This window comes from Coenobita brevimanus, chromosome 66, assembly GCF_032717465.1.
Source record: "Coenobita brevimanus isolate Jiangsu-jjx chromosome 66, ASM3271746v2, whole genome shotgun sequence".
Taxonomy (NCBI): domain Eukaryota; kingdom Metazoa; phylum Arthropoda; class Malacostraca; order Decapoda; family Coenobitidae; genus Coenobita; species Coenobita brevimanus.
The window spans coordinates 3635001-3654553 of NC_137019.1; the positions used below are offsets into that span (position 1 = coordinate 3635001).

General features: G+C 41.8%; 1 protein-coding gene across 4 annotated transcripts in view; it reads left to right on the top strand.

Annotated features, from left to right (window-relative positions):
* LOC145405374 (inactive phospholipase C-like protein 1) overlaps nucleotides 1-19553 on the top strand; it is a 454317-nt gene that overhangs the window by 380220 nt on the left and 54544 nt on the right. For all 4 annotated transcript variants that reach the window (XM_080276781.1, XM_080276782.1, XM_080276779.1 and 1 more), the window contains exon 9: nucleotides 7794-7997. In XM_080276781.1, coding sequence (XP_080132907.1) covers nucleotides 7794-7997 — 204 coding nt within the window. The remainder of the gene's footprint in view (nucleotides 1-7793; nucleotides 7998-19553) is intronic.

Sequence of the window (19553 nt, forward strand, 5' to 3'; positions counted from 1 at the left end):
TTTTCTCCCTCCTTCCTACCCTTGTCCTTCCTTCCTTCCTTCGTTTCATTTTTCTTTTTCCCTTCTTTCTTCCTTCCTCCCTCCATATCTCTCCAACTTCGTATATCTCCATTCTCATCTTACGTCTTCTTATCTCCTTCTTAGTGTCTTTTTCACCTCTTCCTTCTTCTCTTTCATTGTGACTATTCCTCATACTCCCCTCTCCCTTTTTTAACTGTCTCTCTTATTCTTTTCTATCCTCCTCCTCCTCCTCTTCTTCTTCTTCTTCTTCTTCTTTCTCCTCCTACCTCTTCCTATTCTGATGTCCCTTTCTTTTTCACTTTTTCCCTATTCCACTTATTCTATCTTGCCTCAGCCCATTCTTCTTTCACTCACCTGCCTTCATTTTTTCCCGTATATTTCTTCATTCCTCCATTTCCTCATCTGCCCATCTGTTCTTTCTCACCTTTCTCTCTCGTACTCCTTCATCCCCTCCATCTTTCCTTCTCTTTCTTTCTTTCTTCACATCATTTCCTCAGTCTTTGTGTCTTCTCTCTCTCCTTTCCTCTTCCTCATTTATTCATCTTTTTCTCCCTGCTCCTTTCTCTCCTTCCCTTTTTCGCCTCTTTCCCTCCTTAACCCTCTTCTTACTTTCCTTCTTCCCTCCTTCCTTTCTTTCCTTCTCCACTCCTCCCCTCCCTGCTGAACCTCACGCAGGGTCTGATAATAAGGAGTGTAATATTTCTCCTCTCTCCTTCCTCTCCTTCTCCTCATATGACCCCATCCTTCACTCTCTCTCTCTCTCTCTCTCTCTCTCTCTCTCTCACACACACACACACACACACACACACACACACACATATATATATATATATATATATATATATATATATATATATATATATATATATATATATATATATGAATGCCTCCATTATCCCAGCGTTTCTTTCTTTCTTTTTTTTTTTTGTATACATCTACTCACAAACTCCTTCTTTCACTCGTTCCTCCTCCTGCTCCTCCATTCTTTTATGACCCCTTCCTCTCCCCCTCTCCTATTTTTATATGTCCGTTCCCTGAGGCCCAGCCACCCTTCTATGCTCAACAGATGCCCCCCACAGCTTCACATGTCACAGCTTTGGCCGCATTATTCACCGTCCTTACTGAATATATGCCACGGCTGCCACATTCACGGCTGCTGTGCTGATGTTAGAGGCAGTATTTTGATGGCATGTCGACTGATTTTGTGGAAAATCAATTAAGCCAGTTTTGACAAAATCCTCACGTTCCTCATCATTTTTTCTTCCCCCCCCTCTTCCTATCCTCATCCTCTTCTTACTTTTTATTTCTTTCCGAATCTGCTTTATCTCTTTCTTCTGTACCATTTTCCTTACTTCTTCTCTTTCTTCTCTTCCATTTTTATCCTCTTTCTGCCATACCTTAGTTAGACCGTTAGTACAGTTAGTGATACCCACACCGAGAACTTTGTCGTGGGTCCTTAGGTTGCTTGGTGATTTAGATTTCCTTTGTACTTCTGCTCCTATTCATCCTCTTCTTTTCTCTTCGCCTGTCTTTCATATATTTTGTCTCTTCTCTACAGCTTATCCCTCCTCCTCCCCCTTTTCTTCTTCCTCCTCTTCCCCCCTCTTTCCTCCTCCTCCTCCTCCTCCTCCTCCTCCTGCTCTTCGTATTTCTTCTTTCAGAGTTAGCGCTTAACCCGATAAGAGAAATGTAGTGTTTTCACTTATTCTTTCCCTAATCTCTCTCTCTCTCTCTCTCTCTCTCCCTCCACACACACACACACACACACACACACACACACACACATATATATATATATATATATATATATATATATATATATATATATATATATATATATTTATATATTTATATTCATTCATTCATTCATTGCCAGACGCCATGTATCCCAAACGGGGTGGCCAAGGCTTAGAGTTAATTGTTTTACAAGGAGGGGCACTACTCCTCCACCAACCCCACTTGACACGTAGGGAGAACGTTATGCCAACAGCATCTGGTGTTCCCAGGCGGTCACCCATCCAAGTACTAACCAGACCCAACGTTGCTTAATATATATATATATATATTTATTTATTTATTTAAACACGACTATGTAATCCTGTTTTTTTTCCTTTTCTCTGTCACGCTTCAATCAGATATATTTCCTGCCAAACTCTTGCCTCCCTCACTTCTCTCATTACTCTATCTTCTCCCAGTTTCTTATTTCTGGTCCTCATTTTCTTTCGCATTTATCCTCTTCACTTCTCTGCCCCTCATTTTCGCCTTTCTCTCTCTTTTTTCTTTCTTTTGTAATTTCTTCCACTCAATTTTCTGTCGCTCATTTTTCTTTCATTTCTGGTACAGAGTCCACTTCTCTTTTTATTTCTCTCTCACTTTCAACCCTATCGTATTTTCATTAGATTCTCTCCGTACCTGTCCTCATTTACCTCCTTCCCTAAGTGTGTGTGTGTGTGTGTGTGTGTGTGTGTGTGTGTGTGTGTGTGTGTGTGTGTTTATACGAATTTTTTAAACTATTCTCTCTATTTCTCATTTATCACTTTCAGTTTTTCTCATGTACTCCCTCTCATTTGTTCCTCTGAGTATCAATTCTTCCTCTAACTTTTCTCTTTAGTCTTACTTTCCTCTTCTTCATCTTTTCCTCCCTTTTTCTCCGTTAACCCTCTGTCTTAGCTCAGTTTCATTTTTTCGTATCCCCTTTTTCTCATTTCTCACTTTCCCTATATCATCTCCTCCTTGATTTTCTCCTTATTTCTCATTTCTCCCTCCCACTTTAATATTTCTCCTCTGTGTGTGTGTGTGTGTGTGTGTGTGTGTGTGTGTGTGTGTGTGTGTGTGTGTGTGTGTGTGTGTGTGTGTGTGTGATGGTTGATATATGCCTAATGGAATTCGAACCTGTTAACGCCTTTCTTCTTTTTTTCACTTTTCCCTCCAGTCTTCACTTCTTCCTTCGTCCCTTGTCCCTTTTTATTTCCTCCCTCCCGCATTCTCTGTTTTCCGCATTTCCCTCTGTCTCATTTCCCCTTCTCATTTTGACCCCATTTCTCGCTTTTCCATGACTCTCATTTCTGCCTCCCACTTTTCTCAGCCTTTGTCATACCCTCAGGGGCCGCCAAATATAATGCTTGTCCCTAGCTCACCCCCTGTTACCCCTCCCTCCCTTCCCCTCTCACTCACTCACTCACTCATTCACTCACTCACTCACTCACTCATTCATTCACTTACTCACTCACTGTCACCCACTCACTGACTTACTGAGTTACTGTACTTTCTTGAACAATGGAGTGCAGGCCGTATAAGAGGAATGTTAGGAAAACTAAATTTTGCGCAATAGTAGACCTCTCCCCGAGTTAGATGTCAGGCAGGGTAGGGCCAGTTTTTAACGTAGGAACACGAATTTTTGCACAGTGGTAAAGCTTCACTCTCTTCAGATTATAAACATGGTAGGATCCCTGAGGGCCGCCCTCACAGGGGTGTGGCCCTTGGTGGTATTGGCCAAAGTCATTATAGACGACCTAATTTTACACCACAGAACATGAAATATGTGCAGATTGATAGATGTTCACCCAAGCAAGCTTTTTGAGAGGCTGAAACCACGGAAGGTTTCTTAGCACAGGGGGGGGGACGGCCCCCGGGGGCCCCGGCATAGTCATTATGCACGGCCATAATTTTAACCTAGGAACACGATATTTTACATATTGGTAGTCGTTTACCCCGGCCATGTTTTTAGCAGGGTGGGACCCCCAATGACCACTCTCTTGGTCCTGGTGAAAGTTCGTATGCACGGCCTTGGAACACGAAATTCTGCATTTTGATAGATGTTCCCCCGGCCATGTTTTAGACAGGATGGGACTCCCGATGGCCACTCCCCAGGGGGGGTGGGGTCTTCAGGAGGGACAGCACCATATTTAGGCACACGAAATTTTGCACAGTAGTAGACCTTGACCAGGACCAGAGTTTATAGAAAGTGAGACCACCGGGATTCGCAACTCCTCCTGCCCCGTAAATAATTATTTCTTTCCTTGTACTATATTACAGGGATGGGTGCGGTTATCTAAGGCACCCTATATCTTGTTCATTTCCCTTCGTATCTTAATGTGTGTGTGTGTGTGTGTGCGGGGGGGGGGGGTTGAAGGTACATTTGGTACACGAGTATGCCTCAGGTTCCATCCCATTTACTCATCTCTTTTTCTCAGTTTTTACGTCGCGTCTTCATTCCTTCTCATTTTTCATTGTTAATCCCTCTTATTCTTCCTTGAGTGGGATGCCTTAGTTTGGCGGCAGCGATATAACGGAGCGGTTCTCTTACTTGGTTATACAAACGCCCCTCGACGCTTTTCCTGTTCCCGAAAGGAAGATGATGGACTGTAGAGAAGGTCATTTTTAGCCTGCTGCCCACCGAGTTCACGTTTGTTTGCTGTCATCACCATCACAATAAGAGTTCCTCCTTGTTTTTCTTATTATTTTTTCTTGTTTTTCTTAATTTCGCATTTCTTCCTCACGCCATTATCTAGTCCTTATTTCTCCCCTTCTGTCTGTTTCTCGTTTCTCCTCTTCTCATTTTTCTCTCTCATTTCTCCTTCACACTGTTCTTTCCTCATTTCACCTTCTCACTATTCTCTGTAGTTTTCATTCCGTCCTTTGCGTTCTCATTGCTTATCTTTTCTCAACTTCCCACTTCTCCGTCTCACACACACTCTGTTTCGTACTTCTTTTTGTCACTGTTTTACATTAATAAGCCCTCCCGCTGTTTGTCATTTCTTCCCTTCCCTTTCCTCTGTATGTTTTATTTCTCTTACTTTCTCACAGCTGTTTCTTTCCTCTCTAATCAATTCTCTTTCTCGTGTGAGGCTGCATTGTTTTTCCCCGGGGAGAAAATCAGTTTATGGGGAAAACAGAGCCACTGAGGGAAACTAGGCTCATGGAGAGGAAATAGCTCGATAGGAATAATGTAGTTCGTAAGGTAAAGTCCATAAGGGAAATAGATTCATAGGGAGAAGTAGGTTCACAGGGGAAGCTAGGTTCAGGGAGGGAAACAGGTCGTGGTGGAAATACGTTCAAGGGGAATTGTGTTCATGTGAGAAGATGGGTCGATGGGGGTGAAAGTTGGTCCTTGGGAGAGCAGTGGATTGGCGGATGACTCCTAGGGGGTCTACTGTAGATGGAGACAGGCTTATATGCTAGTTTTCCTTTACTTCTCCCATCTCCTGTCTTAATGGTGTGTGTGTGTGTGTGTGTGTGTGTGTGTGTGTGTGTGTGTGTGTGTGTGTGTGTGAGAGAGAGAGAGAGAGAGAGAGATTCACCTTTGCTCCCTTTCTCATTTCACCCACTCGCTTGATATTCTGTGTGTTGCTCTGGGTTCATGCAGTACAGTACAGGCAGGCACAAAAGGTCGCCTAATATTTCACCGCATCAGCTTTACACACTCCTCTGGTGGCTACCATTCTTAAGCTTTGAGAGACTTGCTATACCATAATATATTTTTCTCGTTAATGTGATATGTCAGGGAGGAAAGTGACGGACATCCCTTGAGTGTGCAGTAGAAGCTGAGGGTGACTTTTCTTGTTTCCTGTGGTCGATGGGAGTGGTGTGCAAATTTGTGCCAACTTTCACGCTTTTTTTTCTTATATTTTTCTCTGTTAAACCCAGTCGCCTTCCCTCACACTTTTATTATTCTCTCTCTCTCTCTCTCTCTCTCTCTCTCTCTCTCTCTCTCTCTCTCTCTCTCTCTCTCTCTGAATATTCTTAGTGTGATTTCAGGGTTCACTAGGTACCTGATGAGCAAGGGGAGTCCCATGTTTATGTTTCCTACTTTTTCTCTGTTAAGTTCTCTAACATTCCCCACTTTCTCTACCTCCCTCACTTTTCCTTCTTTCTCATTTTCTCTTCCTCCCTCACGTTTCCTTCTCTCTCATTTTCTCTACCTCCCTCACATTTCCTTCTTTCTCATTTTCTCTTACACCCTCTCACGTTTCCCTCTTTTTCTCATTTTCTCTACCTCCCTCACTTTTCTCTCTTTCTCATTTTCTCTACCCTCCCTCACGTTCCCCTCTTTCTCATTTTCTCTATCCCCTCACGTTTCCCTTTCTCATTACCCGTTCCCGTCCCAGAGGGGCTCTGGGATGGGTATTGTTTTCATTCGGTCTGTCTGTCTGTCTGTCTGTCTCTCTCTCTCTCTCTCTCTCTCTCTCTCTCTCTGTTAACAACTTTACGCTAAAACTACTGGTGCGATTTTGACTATAATTAGAGGGATGATGGGTTATGACTTTCTGATCACCTTATTAAATCTGAGGTCAAATTGGGCCAAGGCCTAGGCTGTAAGGCCAAAAAAATATTTAAAAACGGGGACGGGTAAAAATCGTTTTTTCGCCATAACGCCTTTCAAATTTGTCATATCGACTTGAAACCAAAACTTAAAACTGCATCTTTCAAATCCGCATCCTGTAACATGCCTTATTACACCAGGAGTGTTACCCCCAGTTGGCAGTAGGCGGGTCAGTGTCAGGTGGGGCGGGCCTAATATTTCAAATGGGCATAAAATCGTCAATTTTCACCCGATTTACTTCAAATGTGATTTGTGATGTCTTTGACTAGATATCCTGTTGTGCCTATAGTCAGCACGAAAATGACTGCCGGGGACGGGTTTGCTGTGCCATGGCACCGCTTCTTGTGTTCTCTATCCCCGTCACGTGTTTCTTCACCTCACTTCTTCCTCGCATTTTACCTTTTTTCAGTTTTCTCTTTGCGCTTACTGTTTTATTTCGTTTGTTTCTTATTTCTCCCTTACTGTTGTATGTGTTATTCGAGGTTCACTTTGGTGCTGGATAGGGACGCCTTCATGTGGTGGCACCGATATGACCAGGCGGCTCAGCTGCCTGGCTACACAAACGTCCCTCAGCTGCTTCCATATCCACTTGAAGAAGATGGTGGACTGCAGGAGAAGGACAGTTTAAACCTTCAGTCCACCGGGTTCACGTTTCAGTTGAGCCAGGGGTTGCATCTACAACTACTACTACTACTACTACTACTACTACTACTACTACTACTACTACTACTACCACTACTACTACTACTACTAGGGTTCATTTTTCTTTCTCGCTTTTTTCCCTCCCACGTTTTCCATCTCGCTTTTTTTCTCTCTTGTCTCTGATTTCTCCCTCATTTGTTATTCTGTGTGAGGTTCATGGTTCACGCGCCACTTGATGAGGGACGAGTGTTACGTCTCTCTCTCTCTCTCTCTCTCTCTCTCTCTCTCTCTCTCTCTCTCTCTCTCTCTCTGAAAAGTTTGCTTTGTATTTCTCTCTTCCGCATTATACCCCTCTTACCATTCCCATTTCTTTTCACCATTTCCTCTAGTTTCTGTTATTTCTTCCCGATCACTTTGTCACACGGTACAGGAGAGAGAGACTGAGAAATAGAGAGAGAGAGAGAGAGAGAGAGACAAACAGACAGACAGACAGAGACCTTCATGTGGTGGCACCGATTTGACCAAGAGACTCCAGTGCCTGGTTATACAAACGTCCCTCAGCTACACCCCTATCCCCTGAAAAGCGGATGGTGGACTGCAGCAGGGTAACTTCAGCAGGCAGTAAGTTCGGTGTTTCAGATGAGCCTGGGGTTAAAATTACTACTACTACTACTACTATCACACCATTACCACCACCACCACCATTAATAATAATAATAATAATAATAATATAATAATAATAATAATAATAATAATAATATAATAATAATAATAATAATAATAATAATAATAACAATATTCCACACAGGGTTCACGCGGTACCTGATGAGCGAGGAGTGTGACGTGTTCGACCCCATCCACCGGGGCGTGTGCCAGGACATGACGCAGCCCCTCGGCCACTACTTCATCTCCAGCTCACACAACACCTACCTACTCGAGGACCAGCTCAAGGGCCCCTCCAGCGTCGACGGATACATCAGAGTCTTGACGTGTGGGTGCAGATGTGTCAAGGGTAAGTGACAGGAGTTTTTATATATTCCTTTTCGTCTTTAATTTTGCGTTTGTAAGTCTTAAAGGATTACCGTTGTACGCAGGGATTTTTTTTTTTTTTGGGGGGGAGGGGTTTACATGCATATCCAGCTTTGAAGGCTATATCAGGGTGTTTACGTGTGGGTGCAAAAGAGTCAGGGGTAAAAAAATGGGAGTAATTTTCTCTCTCTCTCTCTCTCTCTCTCTCTCTCTCTCTCTCTCTCTCTCTCCTCATTCTGTTGCCCTGCCATTCATCATCCACCACCCAGCGCCCCGGAGTGGGAAAGGTTCTGCAAATATTCCTTTTCATGACCCCCAGAAAAGGTGGGAAAAGATGAGAATATGTTGTGGTTGTCCGTCCCCGAAGATTAAAAATTATTAACCATATTTTTCTTATTATCAGTCCTGCGAAGCAAAATGGTATCTTTTTCGGCAAATCTGCTGGCAGTTGCGCGAGATTTAGCATATCTTTGCGCCTGTGTCTGTGCCTTAACTCCTCCTAGGCTATTTTATGGATTTGAATGAAACTTTCTTAGTAAGTTCGCCTGGTTGCTCCGAAGGTCTTCCACTATATAACTTTTCTAACCATTATTTTTAGGGGAATTCAGTCCCCCACACGAAATTAAAGATTCCCAGAAATAGCGAAAGGGCGGCAGGTATGGTATATCTTAGTGCATGTTGTACGATGGACTCTCATCCCTAATGCGATATTTGGAGGGCGTGACTCCCCCAGTGATTTCTAGAGTGTCAGCCCCCTCTTAAAAATAAGAATGATCAGAAATAGGGGAAAGTGAGCACATGATCATCAGCGAAACTTATTAGGTCAATTCGTTTGCTTCCTTGATATTTTCTTCCAGTATATAAAAATTCCCATCATTGTTTTTAGGGGGATCAACCCCCATCCAAAGTTTTTAAATGATACAAAATAGGGGAAGGAGGGAAGATTCCTTTTGATATCTTAGTACATGTTGTAGAAGGGGCTTCCATCCGCTAACTACTGGTACTACTATTACTACTACTACGACTCACTGACTATCCTGGAATATCAGATATGCGATCATTGTGATCATATGGCTTTTACATCGGAATACAAGCTTATTTTATGACGCAGTAAAATTATTTTGCGATTCTTTCAAATCGGTATGCATATCGTAGGACTGGGTATGCAGATTCAATGTTTTCCCTTCATGCACAGGAAGAAACTGCACATCTACTTTAGCAGTATCATCATATCATCACCATCATCATTATCAGATTATAAGTCTGAAGTCAGTACAGTATATGATTTGCTATAGTATTTTTGAAAAAGAAATTGGGAAACAAGGCAGGTCCGTACCATAGATTTTTACTGTTCGTACTAATGACCATGATGCATATCAGAAGTGTGTGTGTGTGTGTGTGTGTGTGTGTGTGTGTGTGGTACAGCCAGAACGGGATAAAGGATTTTGATAAAACTTGGCAGTATGGTTGGAATTGGGTTCCAGATGAGCCAGGTTCTATTACAGGTCGATTGATATTTTCTGAAGGGGTGTTTTGAACCCCCAATAATTGTCCCCAGTGGTGTTACAATACGTGGAAGAGGCGGTGGGGCATTTCCATGAAGTTTCGTACGTATTTGCAGAGAGAGAGAGAGAGAGAGAGAGCAGGGGTTGTACATCTACAGTCCAACGTCTGTTACTTCATTGATGCTTCAAATAGACGATTTTAGGCCATTCAGCAGAAAATGGTGGTAGCTGTGGTACTGGTGATAATAGCTGTGGTGGTAGCAGCTGTGGTGATGGTGTGGTGGTAGCAGCTGTGGTGATGGTGTGGTGGTTGCGGTGGTGATGGTGGTGGTGGTGGTAGCTGTGGTGGTGGTGATAATAGCAGTGGTGGTAGCGACTGTGGTGATGGTGGTGGTGGTAGCAGCTGTGGTGGCGGTGATGGTGGTGGTAGCTGTGGTGGTGGTGGTGGTGGTGGCTGTGGTGGTGGTGGTGGTAGCTGTGGTGGTGGTGGTAGCTCTTCAGAAACGGCTTTCATTTGGACAAGTGCTTTGGGATCCGATAGGGCCACAAAGCACTTGCTCCAAAGCCAAGCGTGGTTCAGAGACGGCTGTTATTATTATTATTATTATTATTATTATTATCATTATTATTATTATTATTATTATTATTATCATCATCATCATCATCATCATCATCATCATCATCATCATCATCATCATCATCATCATCATCATCATCACTGCTGCTGTTGTTACAAGAGTTGACCGAATTTATTTGGCCCTGTTGTATTGAAGGGGTAAACGAAGGCTATACCTAACCCCTCCTGTTGGACAAGTCTCTCCTTAGTTCAGTACCCCCGTCTGGAAACAGCAAGAATAAACGAATACCACGTCATCGGAAGGAAGAGGTTAACACTATCTTTCATGTCATGTATATTTGATGTGGAAAGTTAACTCTACCTTGGTCTAAGATTGCCATCTCTCCATCCCGACTGCTAATCTGTAACGATAGATGGAAGATTAGAATGCGATGCCAGTCACGAAGAGGTGCAGTGAAAAGGGTGTACGCCGTAGCATTGCAATTTTCTGACACTGAGCTGCGTGTAATAAGCTGCATAATGAAGACAATATGGGCTAAGTTATGGTGAAGAGAGTATAATAACGTGCCCTGTGGAAGAGATGTTATGGGGAAGTAAACTGGTGAGGGAGAGAGGCGATGGAGAAATACACTGGTGAGGGAGAGAGGCGATGGAGAAATACACTGGTGAGGGAGAGAGGCGATGGAGAAATACACTGGTGAGGGAGAGGGACGATGGAGAAATAAACTGGTGAGGGAGAGAGGCGATGGAGAAATACACTGGTGAGGGAGAGAGGCGATGGAGAAATAAACTGATAAGTTATACATTGGAGAAATTAACTAATAAGTTATACATTGGAGAAATAAACTATTAAGATATGCAGTGGAAATTTAAATGCTGATAAGAAATGCGATGGAGATATAACCTGATAAGAGATAAGATGGAGAAATAAGCTGATAAGAGATAAGGCGGAATTAACTGATAAGGTGGGAAAATAAGCTGGGAAGAAGGAGATGTGATGAAGAAATAAATTATAGCTTGTTCATTTTAATTAGACGGAGATTTTCGTTCTTTTACATCCTATTTCCCGCAGCTCAGTGACAAAATGAGAGAATACAGTACCACCACTCTACATCCTTCTCTTACCACTTCTTCGTGACAAACACCATGTTCTAGGGTTAATCTCCAGTTCGGTATTCGTGCTAGAGAGATGGCAGCTTTACGCCTAGTTAAAATGAAGAGAGTATAGTAAGAAAAAAAATACCATTGAGTGTCCAGAGCTGACCAGAATACCACTCTAGGATTACTCTTGTTTTCTTGTTCTCTTCTACCTTTATCGCCTCTTCCCTTCCATTAACCCTTTCTCTCCGATGCTGTGCTTTCCTAATTTATTCTTGCTACCTCCTCGCGTTTTGGTGGACTTCAGAAATAAGAAAGTTTGCAGTGACAAGGTAGGAAACACTCATTCTTTTACCTTTACTTAGCCTAGAGTTTCGCACAGCTTTTTTCATGTAGTTGGGTGGCAGAATAAGGCAGTACATTATCTCTGTATCCTTTCCATAGTAATTCTTCGTGACTAGCACCATACTCTAGTGTTAATCTGTTGTTATGAATTAGCATTGAAATAGAGCAAAATGAGTATAATATCCAGTTGATCACCTCGCCCCGTGATTTCTCTTCCTAACAGAGTAAAATCGTCTGAAACCAACAGTATATCAGTCGTCACCGGATGGAGGGGTTGAATGATTTACTCCTCTTTGTTCCTCTTCATTGTTCGCTTTGTATTCCCCCATTTCCTTTTTTTCTCCTTGTTTCCCTTTTTTTCCTCTTTGTTCCTCTTCATTCTTTGCTCCATTTTCCCCATTTCCCTTTTTCTTTCCCGTGTCGCATGGCAAAGGGATGTGAAAGCGCTCCAGGATTCCTTTTTTGCTGTTCATGATCTTATTTTTTTTTTTTATTCTTGTATATTTTCTTCACCTCTTATCCCATCTTTTTCTTCCTCCTCCTCCTTCCTCTTCTCTCCATCCCATTTCCTCCTCCTTTATTCTTATTGTACAATTTTTTTTTTTAGCTCATCTCTTTTCCTCTTCCTCCTTCTCCTCCTCCTCTTCCGACCACAATACCTTCCTGCTGAGAGAGAAAATTAACGTGCCGTCTTGCCTTCTCTCTCTCTCTCTCTCTCTCTCTCTCTCTCTCTCTCTCTCTCTCTCTCTCTCTCTCTCTCTCTCTCTCTCTCTCTCTCTCTCTCACGTTTTCCCTCCTTCCTTTCCTTTATACTCAGTTCTTTCCAATTTCCTGCTTCCTTCATTTTTCTCTTCCTTTCTTACCCTCTTACTTCCCTTCCCCGTCTTTCTCTCTCATCCACCTCCTCCTCTTTCGTTAAAGGATCTTCTGTGCTTCTTCTCTTTCTCTTTTTCCAGCATCGATCATCTTTCATTTTAGTGCATTTCCTGTACGATCTCATCGGGACCCAATCCTTAGCTTCAGCTCATGGAATTAAATCTCACAAGTATTAAAGTACATTTCACAGAACATATTAAGATGAGGAAGTACGCCACAAACCATGGAACAAGTTTGAGACGGAAAAAGAACCTGTCACTCCATCCTTACTTTTATTTTTATTTTAATTTTCTTTTTTCTTTTTCTCTTTCCTTGTTTCTTTCTTATACTATTATGCATATCATGGCTATACCATAATCATGACACTTTTCGCGTGCACGTATGTTCTTATAATTACTACACCATAATGACATGAACTGAAAGGGAAGAAAAAGATATAGGGATGGGTTACAAGTAATATACATGCCTCGACCTTGTTTCAGTGGCTCTCGGCGCACTACCATCCCAGCGTCTTCATTTGTTTTATAAAATATGTTATTGTGCTTGTTTCGCTGATTTTTCAGAAGGTTTTTGTGAGTTATTTAACTTGAGAAGTGCGCGTGGTAGTGAAGGAGTTGATGACGGCTGTTACCAACCCCCTTGCGTTCGAATAGTCTATAGAGTTGAACACGGTCACCTGGAAATAATAACAAGAAGGAGCACACAAAGAGCGCAACACTCACACCTTACAGTTGGTCTGCAATCAAACATCTGACACATCTCTGTGACCTTGACCTTTGACCGATTGTTTTCAAACTTGAAGTACATCATCCTTCCTTAGCCATTAACCCCTCCACTAAGTTAGGTCCAAATTGGATCAAAAGTGTTTAAGCTGACCTTGCCCCATGACCCTGATGTTTTACCTTTTCTTCTCAAAATAGAATCATTTCATATTCCTGGCTGAATCTAGCCCATCCACCAACTTTAGTCCACACAGAATAAAACATTTTGAGTTGATGGGTCAGAAGTTTTACCCTGTCCTGTGACCTTTGCTTCTTACCGGATTTTCCTCAAAACTGAGTCACGTCACCCTTTGCTGACCCTCTACCCTTCCATCGTGCTTGGTCTAAATGAAATCAGAACTGTAAATTGTGGCGTATTCCTGACCTGTGACCTATGATCTTTTTCGTCCATCATGTCACATTCAAAATCCAGTGAAACCCCTCTATGAAAAACCAGGGTAACAGGTTATGCTATTAGAGCTGGACGTTCTGAAGAAAGAAGAAAAAGGGAGAAAGACGAATACAGAGACATTGGGGTTTTAACCGGCCGTATCTTACCTTGTTGCCGTTAAGTTTTAGCTGCTGTACGAGGTGTTTTAGGTACAGAAAAGCATTGCGACTAAGGCTGGGAGTTACGAAGAATTCCATGTATTAAGGTTTTGGACGCGTCGTAGCCATCCATTCTTATGTACTATCACTGATAGTCATATCCTTCTCAGTAACAAACAGGCTTGAAAGAACTACTAAGTCTGTTGATGTTTTCTTTACTCAGTACTCCGTTGTTTCTCTCTCTCTCTCTCTCTCTCTCTCTCTCTCTCTCTCGTTTCTCCTTTCCCTCCCTGCACGTCTCCCCACTTAGTTCGTTTTTTCCCAAGTTATCTCAAAAACTCCTAAACAGATTTGAAGTTAGACTGTCGACTGTTTCCTTAACGACATAAACTCAGTGACCCCTTCTTAATTAACAAAGAATTAATTAGATTACCTTTACATAACATCCTCCCCCACACCACCTGTCTCATATCTGCTCTCTCTCTCTCTCTCTCTCTCTCTCTCTCTCTCTCTCTCTTTCTCAGTTCAATGTTTTTCTACTTTCAGACGATATGATTCTGCTTACAAGATTTTTTTTAATGAGTTTTCGTTACAGTATTCATTAACCCGTTTAATATACGAGATTCTCTTACCTGAGCTGAATAAAATCGTGTAGAGGTGTCACAAATTAAACTGTAAATTAACTCCATCGTATTAAGGACCCCCTGAATCCAGTGACGTTTCTGTGAGTTTATTCTTGACATTTCCGTAAAGTTTCATTCATCTTTGGTAAGGTCTGGAAGGATCTACGGAAGGCTGTATAGACCCCCCCGCTCCCGCAGTTCAAATCATCTCCCTTCAGCTGAGTTAAATCGTCTGGAGAAGCAAGAATGTAACAAAATTCGTCATGGTTCGTCATGGTAGTGAAAGGGTTAACCACTTTTGCAAGGTGACGTAATTTTTTAGTCTTTTTGCTACACCAGGGACGGAGCATGGTAGGTGGGGACCCCGAGGCAAATATTAAAGAGCCTTTTGTATAAATTAAGTTGATGATTGTGCTGCGTTTCATACACGAGTTGCAGGCCGTCCCCACAATACACCTGTTCCCGCAACCCTTCTGATTCGATTACGTATTTATATCACTGTACTTCTGCCACTTTTAAAGACTCGTTATTGAGCTTGGGAGAAATATGTCTAGCTGGAGGAGTTAGGTACAGTATCCATTACCTCTTTCACTGCAGGGACGCACATCCAAACTAGAAATTCGTCTGGAGGGTAGCAAGAACAAATATTTTATAAAACAGGTCATCGGATTGCACAGATAAATATTGCTGTTAGTCTGTGTACTTGTCTTTAGAGATAAATTAGTACACCGTCTCCAGACTAAAGTTTCCTAAATTACAATTTAAATTCAAGTGCTGTAACTTTATTACATCCGCCAAAGAGGTTATGTTTTACCCAGCGTTGGTTTACCTGTCTGTCTGTCTGTCTGCCTGTGTGTTTGCAAGATTACTCAAAATGTTATGAACGGATTTTGATGAAATTTTGTGGAAGGGTGGGCCATGGGCTAAGGAAGAAATGATTAAATTTGGGGCCGGATCCAGAGTATCGCGCACAATATCTCCAAAAGTTCTCTGTGAATTGCAATGAAATTTTGTGGAAAGGTGGGCCATGGACCAAGAAAGAACTGATTAAATTTTGGGGCGGATCTGACTCCGGATCCCGATCCTGTATCCACGGATCCTGATCCGATTTTTATGACAATGGCATTGGCGGAGGTATGCGCTATCTGAGCGCTTTCTAGTTATTATTATGATGATGATAGTAATGATGATTCTTTAATGCACTTTCCTCCTCCTCCTCCTCCTCCTCCTCCTGCCACTACTACTACTATCACACACACACACACACACACACACACACACACACACACAGCAAGAAGTTTCACTCTTGTTAGCAGCAGCTGTGGCCCCCTTGGTACTTTCAGCCACAGAGCACGATTCTCAGCCCGTTTTTGTTTTGTACTCTTCTCCGCACCACGCACCGCCTCGCCTACCAACACATTTTATTTATTTATTTCCATTTTGCTTCATTTTATTTTTTTAGTTTTGCCCTGAAGCTTGTACGACACTGTTTCTCTACACCTTCAGCCAGAGGACCTATTTTCCATTTCGATTTTGGCATCCATAGATGATTTTTATTCAGCATAGAATAAATTTCCGAATTGCAAGTGTTCCATATTAACTAGCGTCATTATTTTATTTTATTTTTTTTTTCCCATATTAACTAGCTTCTTTATTTTATTTTTATTTATTTATTTATTTTTGTATATTCTCTACAGAGTGCTCTGGTTACTTGAATTTCGTTTACCATGCCTTTACCTTGTATCTTCCAGTTCTGTCTCTCACATTTGCATTCTTTCTCTCCTCCCTTCGTACCTTCTCCCTCCATCCTCCCTTTCCCCTCTCCCTCCATTCCATCTTCATTCCCTCCTTTCCTTGTTTTTTCTAACCTCTCCTTCCCTCTCGCCATTCCCCCTTTCTTCCTTCCTTCCTTTCTTTCCTTCCTTCTGTCTCTCCTCTCATTCCATCCTCCCTCATCCTTCTTCCCTCCTTCGGGTCCTTTTCCCTCCATCCTTTCCCCTCCCCCCTGCCTTACGTCTTTCTTCCCTTCCTGTCCCTTATTTCTTTCTTCCCTCCCTCTCCCTTATTTCTTTCTTCCCTCCCTCTCCCTTATTTCTTTCTTCCCTCCCTCTTTTCCACCTTCCCGTCCTCTTATCCTCGTTCCCTTCTTTCCTCATAGCTTGCCTCCTTTCATCCCCTCCAATCCCTTCCATCCTCACTCTCTCTTTTCCTTGTCCTCTCTTTCCTCCCTCCCCTCCCTCTCCTCCTCCCTCCCTCTTTTCCTCCCTCCCTAACTCCCTCCCTCCCTCCCTCTTGGCCTTCCCGCAGGCTTCATTTCTTTCTCCCTCCTTCCCTCTTCTTCATTCGTACTCTCTCTCTCTCTCTCTCTCTCTCTCTCTCTCTCTCTCTCTCTCTCTCTCTCTCTCTGTCTTCCTCGTCTTCCTCCTCTACTACTTGCATTCTTCTTCATCTTCTTCTTCTTCCTCCTCCTCCTCCTCATCCTCATCCTCATCCTCATCCTCATCCTCATCCTCATCCTCCATCTAGTCGTTTTCTCTTCTTCTTCTTTTCATCATCATCATCATCATCATCATCATCATCGTCATCATCATCATCATCATAATCCTCTTCTTATTCATTTTCTTTTCTCCTCCTCTTCTTATTCTTCTTCTTCTTCCCTTCAACCCGCCCCCCCCCCCAATGCCCTGGAGGTGAGTAGGAATATATTTGACTGTTGACTTGTGGCAGAACGAGCAGTGGACGTTTTTGCTTCAGTCTCTCCTTCTTATATCCTTCATTCAGACCAATTTTTTTCTTCTTTCATTTTTTTCGTCCTTCATTCATTGCAAATTTTCTCTCTTTTATTCCTTTTTCCTTCCTTCATTCCAAGTTTTCTTTTCTTTCATTCTTTCATCCTTCATTCATTCCCTTTCTCGCTTCATTCTTCACTTCTCCATCATTCTGGCCGCTTATCTTCTCTCTTTCTTTCATATATCTTTCATCCATTTTTCTTCTGTCATTCTTCCATCCTTCATACATTCCATTTTCCTTCCTTCTTGCATTCTTTCATCATTTATCCCATTTTCCTTCCTTCATACTTTCATCCTTCATTCATTCTACATTATCGTTTCTTTCGTCCTTTCATTCATCCCATTTTCCTCTTCGTTTTCATTTTTTCATCCTTCTTACGTCCCAGTTTTTCTTCTAACATCTTTTAATCCTTCATCCTGGCCCTTATGTCTCTTCCTTCCCTGCTCCCATCCCTCTTTCATCCTTCCCTCCTTCACGTAGCCATTTTTATATCTTTCATTTACTCCATTCTTTCATACTCCATAAGCCTCTTTTTCATCTTTCTATCTTTCTTTAATTCCTTCCTTCTCTCTTCCCTCATTTCAGTCTTTCTGCATTCCCTTTATACCCTTCATACCCTTTTTTATCCCTTTTTTTCAGCCTTCCTTGGGCCCTTTTTTCGTTCTTCATTTTTTTCACTTCATTCCATCTTCCTTTTTGTTGCATATTTTATTTCAACTTTTTTCTCTCCTATTTTATATTTATTTTTAATTTCCTTCTTCTTGTCTTCCAGCTTTCTGTTCCTTCCTTCTTTCCTCCTCCATTTATGTCTTTTTCTGGTGCCTTTTTACCCCTTCCTCTAACCCTTTTTCTTCCTTCATTATTTATTTTCCTTTTTTTCCTTCATTTCCTGCCACCTTTCTTCATCCAACCCATGTTTTCTTCAGCTCATCATTCCCTTCATTTTTTTTTTCTTTACTCAGCCATGTTCTTGGCCTTCGTCCGCCCTTTCCTTCAGCTTTTCGTATCAGAGTCTTTCCTTCATCCTTTCTTTCATCCTTCCTTCAGTCCTTTTCCTTCCGTTTTGTTTTATTTGCCTGCCTTCCTTCCTTTCTTCTTTCCTGCCTTCCTTCCTTCCTTCCCTCCCTTCGTTTTTTTTTTTTACCTTTATGGGGGGTTTTTCTATATTTCCTTCCTTCTTCCATTTCCTTTCTCTTTCCTTCCTTCCTTTCTTTTTTCCTTCTTTCTTTTGCTTCCATCCTTTCTTCTTTTTCCTTCCTTCTCTCTTGCCTTCCTTTCGTTCTTTCCTTCCTCTCTCATTGCTCATTCATTCATCTTTCCCATCCTTTTTTGCATTCATTTTTTCCCCCTCCCTTTTCCCTCTCTTATTTCTTCCTTCCTTAGGTTTTTCCCCTTCATCTTCCCTCCCTGTTTTCCCATTTCTTTCCTCTCTCCTTTCTTTCATTTCTTTACTTCCCTCCTTTCTTTAATTTCTCCACTGCTTCCCTTTTTTTTCCATTCGCCTTCTTTTATTCCTTCCTGTCTCTTTTTTCATTTCTTCCTCCCCCCCTCCTTTTTTTTTTCTCTCTCTCTCTTTAATGTATACAAGCAGTTACGGATATTATCTAGAGGGATTGAAGTTGTAGGCTGCATTTCCTCCTCCAACACGCACGTTTATTTGATGAGTAGTAGTAGTAGTAGTAGTAGTAATAATAGTAGAAGTAATAGTAGTAGTAGTAGCAGTAGTAGTATTTTATTATTGTTATTTTTATTATTGTTATTATTATTATTATTATTGTTGATATTATTATTATTATTATTATTATTATTATTATTATTATTATTATTATTATTATTATTATCATCATCATCATCATCGGTGCCCATGAACAGTTTTGCCTTTATACAAAAATTTTATTCCAGTATCTAGAGTTCTGTGGCTATTTTTTTGCCCGTCGGTGTTGGGGAGGGGGCAGTGTCCCCCCCCACCCCTCAGGCGGAGTTTCTGTGGCACGGTTAATTACTTTCGCCTTTGCCTAGGGTCATGCAATTTTTTTAAATCTTGGAAAGTGGGTCAGGGATGGGACGCAGCTGTTCATATGGCGCTTGTGACCTTCCTCTGAGCTATATATATATACTTTTGGGAAATATTGAACACTGTGGCTTATGGTAAAATAGATAGATAGATAGGTAGATAGATAGATAGATAATAACTAGTCGAGGGTATCAATTTTATAGGCTATTGATTCCCATGCTTTTCGTTCAGTCTCCTTTTTCTTATTTTTTCACTTCTCAGATACTTTCGTTCGTGATCTTCTTCCCGCCACATCTTTCCTTTCAATTCTGTTCCAGTTTCTCTTCTTCTCTTCGTTTCCTCTTGTCCCTGAGTTTCTTCTCCTCTTTCGTCTTGTCCCCCACCAGTATTTTTTTTTCTTT